We start from the raw sequence: 12,601 nt of genomic DNA on the forward strand, positions 1-12,601 counted from the left end.
ATACGTTATTATCTTAAAATTTTTAGCATTACATAATATATATATATATGCATTTTTAAAAAAATATTCTATATCTGAAATTTATTTTAAATTTTGGTTGATATAATAAAATTTATAGAGTAAATAAATAGTAACTAAAGGTAAATAGTGGAGTTTTCAATTTACTGGGAAAATTATATATTAAAAATTATCTTAAAATTTATGAATTTTTATATTTATTTTATTATTTAAAAAAAAAACGAATGTCAATTTGTATTATCTTTCAAGTCAATCCTTTTGTTTTTTTTTTTTTTTTAAAAAATAATATAGTATGGACAAAAAGAGGATTTGAATAATAACTGGACTACTAACTAGATTTGCCTCATTTGGCGGTATTTCAGAAGAATTTTATAGATAAAAAGTCAATAAACTTTACATCATTCGCAGTGAATTTGTTTTCAGAATCGAGAAATCTCCATTCCAATTTTAATAAAAAAAAATAATTGTACCAGAAAAAAGAGATTTTACTAATAAAGCTTGAAGAAAAATTTCTTTTTCAAAATTCGTCATTCTTTTGCAAGACAGATGGCGAAGGGTAAACCTAAAGAGGAGTTTCACCTTGATGTCGCCCTTCTCTTGGGTGTGCCACCTGGTAGATTTTGCTTCTGCTGGATTAGCTTTTTTTTTTTAAAAAATAAAATATGAACATTCATTGATATGACATAAAAAGTTCAAGAATACATCAAAAGGAAACTAATAGAAATAAATGGATATCAAGGTTCAAATAAATAAAATTTATATAGGGCGTAACACTAAAAATTTAAATTCGAATTAATTTAACTTTCTAATTTAAACAAACTAATTAGAAAGTTATGCGACTCACTCTGATATAGAAGTTTCAATTGCTTTATTTGAAAACTTCATAACAAGAAAGGTCCTTTTCATAGAAACCACAATAGCAAGTTAATAAACCGAAGAATAAGAGAGAAAACCGTATGAATCAAAATGTCAAGAAACCACAACTTTTAGTTTAAAGTTGCATGTAACTGTCGGATTAGGTTGAAAATATAGTTCCAATGCTTGAAAAATGGAGAATAAAGGCTTCCACAATTGAATCGAAACACCATCTCTAGAGACAAAGTATGCAACCTCCAAAACAATCATCGCTAGCTCGAAAAGAAGAAGATGTGTCATGAGAAAATTATATTCCCTATGACCTCCTTCCATCGAGATAGAATAAAGAAAAATACAGATTTTGAAGGTAATCTCTCTTCTTGTAAATAGAAAAGTCCAAAAAATAATACTATTATAAAAACACACCCTTACATACAAGCAAAAATCACAAAAGAACAACCGAAAAATAAGATTAACAGCAAATTTAAAACAACCATTTTTGATTTTCACTAGTTTATCCTTGAAGAATCAAAAAAAGAAAAAAGAAAACCACCTGGAGGTGGAGGAGAACCTATTTCTGGGTAGAAGGAAGGGAGGCTCTCATCTATTTAAAACGGAATAGAAGAAAACCGTTAAATGATAAAAAAAGAGATTGACTCTCAAAGGACGGAAAAATCGCAAGAAAAAACAAACATTCTCTCTAATTAAAAATTAGGGAGTTTTTAACGGTCAAAGATTGACTAGCTTGATTAGTTCAAGAGTAATTATATAACAAAATATATTTGTTGTATATACTTTAAACTCTCACTATTATTTAGAAGTAAATATATATTTATATCCTTAATATTTGAGATTAAGTCAATTGAAGTTTTAAACTAAATGTCTGATTTTATTTTATTTTTTTTGTTGTAAAGGAATGTTAGTACTGTGCTTTTGGCAATAAATACAATATTATTGAAAAAATGTCTCAACTTATAAAGTTTTGAAGTGTAAATGAATTAAATCGTTCGTGAGCTATTCAAGATTTGGTTTGATAAAAATTCGACCGAACTCGACTCAATTTCTAAATGAATCAAGTTTAAATTTAATTTTTAGACTCGTTTAATAAATGAGTCAAATTTAAACTTCATAGTATTCGATTCGTTAAAACTCATGAACTGAATTCGTTTTTAAGTTATGAGCAAGTTTGCGAATAGATTCGTAAACAGTGTCATTAAATAAATTGAGATTATTATTATAAGAGAAATAAACTCAAACCCTCCATATATTTTCATGAGCTAAACTTAAATTTTTTAAAATTCAGCTCCATACAGTTTAGTTACACTATTAAACTTCCATGTATTTGGATCATTAAAATTTAAAAATTTATTTTTATAAATTTACGAGCTAATTTATAAATATACTTATTTAACTAAAATTATTTTAATTTTAAATTTATTAATTTTAAATTAAAACTTATTATACACGTAAATAAATTGAACTACTCATGAACTATTCGAGACTAAACTCGATAAAAATTCGACTCGTCTAAACTCGTTTGCTAAACGAGCCAAATTTAAATTTCTTAATACTCGACTCGAGTTTGAAATTAGTCAAACTCGACTTCGGCTCGAGTTCGAAAAAATTTTAAAAAACCAAATTTGAACTCTTCAAAACTCGACTCTACTCGGTTGATTTACACCCCTAATACAAGTCATAATAATTAAGTATTAATTAGTTATATTATCTAAAAACAGTATACCATATTACTAATGATTATAATTTAAATTTGGTTAAACATGCTGTATATTTTTATAAAACAACAAAGTTATACTCATCTTATTGAAGGTAACTTTGTTATTTATAAAAATATAAAGCATGATTAACAAAATTTATAATGTAGTTAATAATAAAATGGATCGATTTCTAACTTTTCATAAGTTATTAGTAACTTATTTATATTTAATTATTATAATTTTTACAGGTTTGAATGTTGAATAAATTTAATTTTAATTTATATATTTAGTAAATTAATTTTTGGATCTATTTTTCACTTATTTCAAAATGATTAACCCAAATTATTTAGTAATTTCGTGCTAACTATTATATACAATTCGAATTTATCATATTTTGCCAGTGTAAGACAGAATCCCACCACAAGCAGGCAGCTATCATTACATTCGGTCTCGCTAAATTTGTGACGTCCTCATCGTAATTGAATTGAATACAATTGCTAAATCAGAACCGAACTCTTGGGTATTGTGATTCGCTAATATCTTGGGTGGCTCCATCTCGTCTTACATGAGTAGTTCTTTCTTCGCAGATCCACTAATTCTGCATAATTTGTCTGATTTAGAGTGACTGTGATACCAATCGAAACAGTTCAAATAACTTTTTGACTCATTATTCACTTTACACGAAATGATTAATTTAAATTATTTAGTAGTTTCGAGTTAGTTATTATATATAATTTAAAATTGTTCGTATTCCACCGTGCCTTATTCGTTCGCTGCGCGTTATAAATTTTAAATAATATAAAAATATAAATATAAATATATATTTAATTTAATATAATTTCTCTTAGTGTAGGGCCACATTCACACTAAAAAATGGAATGGTGGTTTTCTTTTATGTTACATAGGATGCAAGCCTAAAAATATTAACATGTAAATAAGTGCAATTACCTTGAAAAAAAAAAAACTATAGTATTTTTTGACTGAATGAACCCAAACTTCATATCAAAGTTTAAAATAAGTACTAATTTACTAAAATAATTTTAATAATAAAATATTAATTTTATTCTTAAATATAAATAGCTGTTTACTGTTTTTAATTAAAATTAAAAATTAAAAGAGAAGGATCAAGAAAATAATATTATATTATAATCGATTGAATTTAGCTTATTAGTACTGTACAGTTATCTTTTAGAACTATAAGATTTTGAATTTAAACTTCAATGAAACTAACAGTATAAAAAGAAAAATCTAATTAAATTTTTATTTTTTATTCAGAGTTAAATAATTTAATTTAAATTTTTTGAACAATTAAAATTTTATACTTTTACTAAAGACCAGATAAATCCTATATAATATAATATTCTTGTAGTTTGATATTTTTTTAATAAAGTCCTATAATTTAATTAATAATAAAAAAATCAAGTAATTTCATTCGAAGTAATATTTTTCTATTTAACATTGTTCATAAATGATATTAATCATTTTTTTTTCTAGCTCAGCTATATGCCAACTTGTTCTAAAAAATTCAAGGCGCCTAAAATGGAATAGATTAGGGTTATGGCCAAATCTTGTAAAACCATTTCATAGAAACTTATTGATTTTTAAATATCAAAAAATCTAATTGTTGAAATTTTTTCAATATAAAAAAATAAAAAATTTCAATTTGGGATTTTTTTAAAAGGTGAGACATTTAAAAATTAATTAAAAATAAATTTTAATTAGGATAAGTTATATTTTAATCATTAAACTTTTATAAAACATATAATTTACTTCATATATTTATAAATTTAATTATAAAATTTTTATTTTATCATAAAATAGTCCCATTAGTCATAATTCATTCCTATATTTTAATATCTAAATATTATAATTATTTATAAATAAATACTTATATTTTTTATAAATTAATTTTTTATTAAAATAAATTAATAAAATAAAAATTAAGCCAAGAATCTTAGTATAATATATCTAAACTCAAGTCTTAAGAGTTCTTTCTCATATAACTTCTTTCTTCTCTAACGATTTATTTATTTAATTAATTAGGACAAAAAATGTCAAATTTTATTTAATTAGGACAAAGAGACTAATTTATAAAAATATATAATTAATTTTAATTAAAACTATTTTTTTAAAATGGTATTTTAATTAAAACTATAAGTTTAAATTTAGGATTTATTTTATTAATGTAATTTAAATTTATTTAATTTAATATGTTTAATTAATTTTCTTTATTCAGGAAAAAAATTTATTATTGTCCTTTTGAATATAGTTACATATTTGAATGATCATTGTCAATAATCAACAGCAGAGAAAAGTCTTTGACTTGAAAGGGATAATAAATTACAAATCAATAACAGTCATTATGAGAAACTGCTTTTGAACAACCATAGAAATTAATAAGTTTAGCTGGTGGGTGACTTAAATCAAACTAGTAAAATCATTTATTATTTATTTTTAAATAAATTTGGTTCTTTTTTATTTTCATTAAAAATAGTGTATAATTTCTAATACTTAAAATTAAAAATTAATATCATAGTATTAAATATTTTATTGGGTCAAAATTTGAAATTAAGCTCGTTTAGTTTTTATAAAAAGTCAAGGGGCTTATTGAATTGTTTTGACATTTTTAATTCTAGCTGGAAAATGACTTTTGCTTATTTTCAACATCTATACATCATTGCTTGTCTATTTCACTTGAAAACCAAAATAAAAAACTAGTGGATTAACTCATTTTGGCTCCACTGATTTACAGAAATCTATTCAAGTTGGGTACGTATAAAGCAAATAATCAGTTAAGGTATGAAAATAAGAAAGTGTTCTTCATCTTGCAGCTAACAACGTGATTGTCATTTCATTTACTGAACATGAATCAACCTTGCTAGATGAAGATTCATGGTCCAACACTTTCCTTTCAGTGAAAAAACCAGGCTCTTTTGCTTCAGGCAATGGAATATCACTACTTAGCATCAACACCACATTTGACATGTTAGGCCTATCATCTGGACTCTGTTGCACACATAGTAAACCAACATGGATTGAACGCATCACTTCAGATAAAATGCATGATTCCTTTATAGATTCATCGATCAATTCCATTGACCTCTCTTCCAGATAGAGTCTCCATGCCTGAAAGTTTTGGAAATTATAAATTATATTATCCTGTGGACGTTCAGAAGTTTGAATATATTGTTATTGAAGTTGGCACTTACATGCCCAAGAAGGTTGTGCCTGTGATCTGGATGATTGAATCCTCTGTTCTTCTTCCCACTAACTATCTCTAGCACCAGAACACCAAAACTAAATACATCAGATTTTATTGAGAACTGACCGTCGATTGCATACTCTGGTGACATGTAACCACTGCAAAGAGTTGAGCAAAGTTAATAATGTTCAAGCATTAATAGATTTGATTAGATGGTTTTAGGTCTAAATAGACTTACTATGTTCCAACTACTCTTTTTGTGTTTCCTTGAATTTCATTTCCCCCAAAACTCCTTGCCATGCCAAAATCTGAAATTTTTGGGTTCATGTCGTAGTCCAGCAATATATTACTAGCTTTTAGATCTCTGTGGATGATTCTCAGCCTGGAATCTTGATGAAGATAAAGAAGCCCTCGAGCAATCCCATTAATGATGTGGAATCTCATAGGCCAATCCAGCAGTTTTCTCCGCTTTTGATCTGAGAACATTAAAACAAACTGGACTTGTGAAAATGAAGATGAAATAAACTAAGTAGAATTGTCAAAGCTGAATGGAACAATGATTTGAGACAGCAGTACCAAAAATGAAAGCGTCCAAGCTTTTGTTGGACATATATTCATAGATCAACATTTTTTCTTCTAGCTCAATGCAACAACCTAGAAGCTTTACAAGGTTTCGGTGCTGAAGCTTAGCTATGAAGATCACTTCATTCTTGAATTCATCAAGTCCCTGTGTGGAATCCTTTGATAGCCTCTTTACAGCAATCTCCTGCCCATCTTTCAGTGTCCCCTGGAAAATAATTTACATTAGTTATTCAACCTCCTTTTATAGTATTTGTTCTGGTGGCTAGAGCAGATGCTGTGACATCAAATATTCAATCAAAGCCATACCTTGTAGACAGGTCCAAATCCACCTTCTCCAAGCTTATTGTACTGTGAGAAATTGTCTGTGGCATTTGCTATTGTTGACAAGTCAAATAATGGCAGCTCTAAATCCTTTTTCCTGCTTTCATCAGTATAACCTCTTTGTTGAGTCATTGCTATGCTGCCTGCAACCATGCAGAAAATTTCTATTGGAATATGCATTGCATAATTCTGCAGGTTCATTTTGTTTACCTGCCTGACAAAAAAAACAGGGCACTTTCTTTTGTTGTCAATTTTAATGTACCTCTTCTCTGAAACCTCTTCCTTCTGATATGCAGCAGCAGGCAAAAGCCTAGTAAAGCAGCTACCGCAACCAATGTACAGAGAACTATGATCCAAGCTCGAGTTTGCCCCCCAGAGTGGTGACTTGAGTCGCTCGACTCTGTATCATCAATTTGACCAAATTGTCAACGCAGTTTAAGACAGTAATACCTGACATTACACAACACAGAAAACGTGTGGAGGCTGGGCCCTCTCCCTGGTAAAAGGCTTCTGAGTTTCTTATTAGTGAGAAGGAAAAAAAATGAAACAACTTGCAGCAAAAGGAAGGAAAAAAAAAAAAAAAACTGCTGAACAGTATTGCACGATTCTCTCTCTTAACTTTAATTAGTTGAAATCAGCGTTTACGCCTCCATATATAAATATTAAAAAAAAAAAAAAAAAAAAAAAGAATTTCGTTGCCTTGCCTTAATGAAGTATATAATATAATTAAATAATTAACAAATGAAAAATAAGTATTGGACACGAAATGAGATCATATGAAGTCAACATACGGCAACAGAAAGAAGTAAAAGGAACAACTTGAGATTTAATACTGCAGTTTTCTTTGATCTATTTGCATTTCAACGCAACCAAAGGGAAAAACTAAAAAAACATATTCCAAGCTCTAAAGATGGGCAAAAAGTCGCACGTTTCCCTTGGGCAGGTGAAAGAAAGAAGATAACAAATAGAAACAAGAAAGAAAATAAGGAAAAGAACCCATACCCAAATCAGATGCAGCTAGCCTAATGTAAAAATCTTGGCCTTCTTCATTGTAGATTCTGATATCAACAAGTTCCCCAAACCAAAGCAAGCATCCACTTCCATCTGTGATATTCAAAGTTGAATAAGCTGTGCAAGAACAATTCTTCAGGCACATTCTCTCACAATCGCTAAGCTCCATGTTCCTGTTAAACCAAGACTTTCTTGTATCTGGCAATTTCACACCTGATATCTTCTGAAACCCTTCTCCTGCCCCACAAATTGATTCATTCTTTCTAACACATCCGTCCCTCCAATCCCCTGAAATCCAAGCTTGCTCATTTCTGGGTACAAAACCGCTCAGGCAACCACATGCCGGCGAGTTGTTAATGTTACAACTGCCATATGCACCGCACACTGAATATCTGTCGCAGCTATCCATCTGTATTGTTAAGTACACGTTCCAAGTCCGAGTCCTATTAGCCCATGTAAGACGCTGGAAGGCACCTTCATAGTTTAGCACCATCATCGAAATAGCTGAGTTGCCAACAAGATCATATCTGTAATATATCTCCTCCTGATTGTAAACGAACTCATAACTATAGATTTGGTTTGCTTTCAAATTAGGCATCCCACTGAATCTAAGGCCATTCCAGGGTCCTGAACGAAACTCTATTTTGTCACCTTTCCTGATAAAGATTTGGGGATACCCACTGGGATCAAGCCTAGTTGTAAAATCTCCTAAAGAAGGATCAGAGGGAGTTTTCCAGGATACAAGATATCGATCATGGTCAGTTACCAAGTTCCTGCCAAACTTGACGCCTGGTAAAAACGTGTCACTCAAGTAATCAAAACTTTGCCATAAGTAATTATCCTCATTAGTATCATTTACCTCTCTAATAACAAGATTTCCTGAATTCAAAAGTTGAGCTACTGGGCTCTGCGCCTCTCTTGAGGTGTTGGTGAACCATACTAGAGTTTTTGTTGAATTATGGAGAACAAGAATTCCATTGCTGGTAAGTTGTAAAACACCAGACGAATCATTGAGTGGCGTTTCTCTGTTGGCTACCCAAACCACAGTTTCATTGGAGAAAGGGTACCAAATTCCAACATATCGACTGCTTGAACCGCTGTAGCTGAAAAATCCCAGAGCAAATCTGCCACTAGCCGAAACAATAGTTTCGCCGTCTCTGATAGTCTGGTTGACAGCTAAAGTATCAACAGCAATGGAGACTACGAAACAATAGAAGAAAGCAGAGAAGAAAGAAAGAAGAAACTTAAAATCTTTCATCGAAATGTTAAATGTTACTGCTCAACAGCAAAAGGGTGGGAGTTGTACTTGGATTTAACGATAGTGTGAGTTGAGGGAGAATTAGGAGCTGGAGAGGACAAACAAAACAAGAGTCCTCATCCTTTTGGTTGTGGGCTGCGATCTTAACGGGTCCCAGAAGCCAGCCAACTTCTTTTGAGAAATGCTGCAGGATCTAGAATTGTTTGACTATGTGAATAGCTAGAAGTGCGAACCAATTACGTAAGCAAAGCGGAAGCAGTTTCAGATTTAGAGCAGCCATAGTCGTGTTTGATGCATAACCGAGCCTCAATTTGCAGAGTAGTTGCACACATTCAATTTTAGATTACACTTATTTACGGTAGTATTTTCTTTGTTATAAGGAGTAAGGAATTGTTTGAATTTTTTCAAATGTTTGAATTTTTTCTATAGAAAATTTATGTAGTTCACTATCTTTTGAAATTTTCAACAGCAAATTCTCAATTTAATTTAAAATTTGAATAAAATTACTATTTAATATTAACTAGTATTAATATGCTTATCTTAACTCATTAATAGCGTAATTAACATAATTATTATTTATATATATTATTTTTAAAAAAATAATATATTTATATAATATTTTTATGATATTATATAATTATCTTTAATTTTTAATGTTATTTTTATTTTATTGATTTTGAAATTATATATTAGTTTATCGTGTTTAATAAAACATTTTTTAAATTAATTTAATAATAATATTTTTATTTATATTTTTAAATAATAAATAATATTAAAATTATAATTAAAATTAAAATAATGTTTAAAATTAAAACTATGTCAACTCATGAAACTAAAAATTAATATCATCAATAAAATTAAAAAGGATATTTAAGTGAATTTAGAGTATTCTCCCTATTTATATAAACAACTATATTTAAAAAATATATACATAAAAAAAAATAATTTAATTAATAATTTAGAATAAAATACAACCTATTTAATAAAAAAAATAAAAATAAATTTATAATTTTATTTTATCTGACATCATATTTTAAATCATCAAAAATTTTAAAGTGAAGTCTCTCACGTTGCTCGGAAAATTCAATGTTACATTTTTTGATATAAATTGAGTAAACTATATTTTGAATTTCTCAGAAATATGAAAATAAACGGTATTAATTTTATTAACTACATCATTGGTTAGAGTATAAGTATTTTCTCTATCAAAAATCTTTAAACATTTGGATAATATTATTAAACATTATGATTTTAATTTTTAATTTTTTACAAAAAAAATCATATAAATTATGAGGGAAAATTAAATATAAAATATTAAAAAATTATAATAAAATAACATTTCTCTTCATATTAGTCCATCTTAATTTTTTAACCGGTCTCTTCCGTCTTTAACAAATTTAATAGATCCAACCCTAAAAACCAATAATTTAATACTCCATTTCTTTTACTCTATCGGTAAGTTATTAATTAAAATTTTTATTTATGTATCGTCACATATTTTTTTTATTATTTTATTTTATTTCATTGTGGTATTGCTATTTGAAATTATCGTGTGGTATTACTATCTGAAATGAAAAAAACTGAATAATTATATATAAAATTTAAAAAGTTGATTATCCTCCGTATATAAAATATCATATTCATTACATATTTACAGAACTAATAATAAAAATAAAAAATAAAGACCTCATAAATTTAATAAAAAATTATTTTAATATAATTTCTGCAGCCAAAATTACTTTGGTATAATTTCTGTAAGAAAGTTTTTGATTTGATAATAGATTTTTATCAATATCATATTAGAGCTCAGACAACCTAATCAATTAATAGGAAAGTCTCCCTACCTGATTGATTTGATATATATAAACTTTTATCTAATATCGAAAGAGAAACTTAACCATATTAAATTTAGAAAAAATTAGAATTAAATATTAGAAATATAAAATTTTTTATGTTTATTTTAGGAAATAAATATCAAAAAATTCACAAACATAAATTTTTTTTAATATTTACTTTAGATAATTTAATATTTACTTTAGGCCATGAATATTCAAAAAATTCACATAAGACATTGTTTAACATTGTTTAGAAAATTTTCACAATAAAAAATGTTCAATCAATATTATAATATTTATTGTACAGTTAATAGGAAATTTTTTTAATATTTATTTTTTATTCTTTTATATTAAATTAAATAAAAGTGATAAATAATATAAAAATAAAAAGAAAACCAAAATAAAAGCTTACAAATTCAATAAAAAATTAATTTGGTGTAATCTCTACCGCTCTGATTAATTAGTAGCATGTGATTTAGTATATATAAACTTTTATTCAACCCTCATAAATTAGTAAAAAAAGTCTCTCAATAATTTGGTATATATAGACTTTTATTTAATATTATATGAGATGTTTAGTCATTTTAAATTTAGAATGAATTAGAATTAAATATTAAAAATAAAAGAAAATTTTATATTTATTTTGAAAAATAAATATAAAAAATCATAAACACAATATTTCTTTTATATTTATTTTAGACAACCTAATAAATTAGTAGGGAAGTCTCCCTCCCTAATTAATTTGATATACATACACTTCTATCCAAAGTTATATAAGAGGTTTAATAATCTTGAATTTAGAATAAATTAAAATTAAAGGAAATTTTTTATGTTTATTTTATAAAATAGATATAAAAAATTAATAAACAATAAATTTCTTTTGATATTTATTTTAAACAATAAATATTTAAAAAATTTACACATAAAATGTAATTTAACATTGTTTAGGAAATTTTTCTATGTCTAGGAAATATTCGATTAGTATCATAATATTTTTTATACGGTTAACAGAAAATTTTTTTCATATTTATTTTTTATTTTTTATATTAAATTAAATAAGATATTAAATATTTATTTTTATTATTTTATATTAAATTAAATAAAAATAATAAATAATATACATAAAAAGCAGTATAGAAAATCTCATTATTCTCGTCCCTTCCCACATTTATATATATTATAGTTTATAAATATGATTTATTCCATAGTTAATATTTTGACGTAAATATTTTACTATTTCTTTTGCCAAAATACTATTTTAAAATTCTTAAAATGTATTAAGTTTAAATGAAAATTAATTTGAACAATTAATAAATATTTTAAAGTGGAAAAAACTTAATCCAATTTATTATGAATTTAAAATATATAAAAGAGTTTTTATATAAAAATAAATAAATAAAACTCATCGATAAAATAACCATCCGCTATTCACATACTTAATACAAGCTTTTGCTTTACCCGTAAAAGGAAAAAAGGGCAAAAAAATGCTTTCTTCCGTTAGCTTTTGAAGGCAACTAATGTCTTAGAAATGAAATTGATTTCCAATCACCTTCCCGGTGCATACTTCCATTGACCTTCTCAAACGATTATATTTCCTACTGATTTGACAAGTATGTCCCTCGTGATTCTCTTTCCTCCTTCGAAGGTACCCCAGAACCCACCTTTTTCTATTAAATTACCATTTTACCCCGCAAAGACCCCCTAAAAAACTGCAATTGCTTTGGCATTTTTCAATGAAATGACTGCTTTAACCCTCATCGACTTCCCTTTGCCAGAGGAAACCCATACTCTGACCATCATCTAC

The 12,601-nt window shown here is 27.0% G+C and overlaps 1 protein-coding gene across 1 annotated transcript; it reads right to left on the reverse strand.

Annotated features, from left to right (window-relative positions):
• Positions 1-5,172: 5,172 nt before the first annotated feature.
• On the reverse strand, positions 5,173-9,274 carry LOC110612115 (G-type lectin S-receptor-like serine/threonine-protein kinase At4g27290). The gene is made up of 7 exons (XM_021752790.2): positions 7,696-9,274; positions 6,956-7,093; positions 6,679-6,836; positions 6,367-6,577; positions 6,029-6,266; positions 5,798-5,948; positions 5,173-5,714 (listed from the first exon to the last, which is right to left on the reverse strand). Exons 1-7 carry the CDS (start codon positions 8,960-8,962, stop codon positions 5,409-5,411), a joined length of 2,469 nt encoding a protein of 822 aa, XP_021608482.1. The 5' UTR covers positions 8,963-9,274; the 3' UTR covers positions 5,173-5,408.
• Between the last annotated feature and the right edge of the window lie 3,327 nt (positions 9,275-12,601).

The sequence above is a fragment of the Manihot esculenta genome, chromosome 3, assembly GCF_001659605.2.
Source record: "Manihot esculenta cultivar AM560-2 chromosome 3, M.esculenta_v8, whole genome shotgun sequence".
Taxonomy (NCBI): Eukaryota; Viridiplantae; Streptophyta; class Magnoliopsida; order Malpighiales; family Euphorbiaceae; genus Manihot; species Manihot esculenta.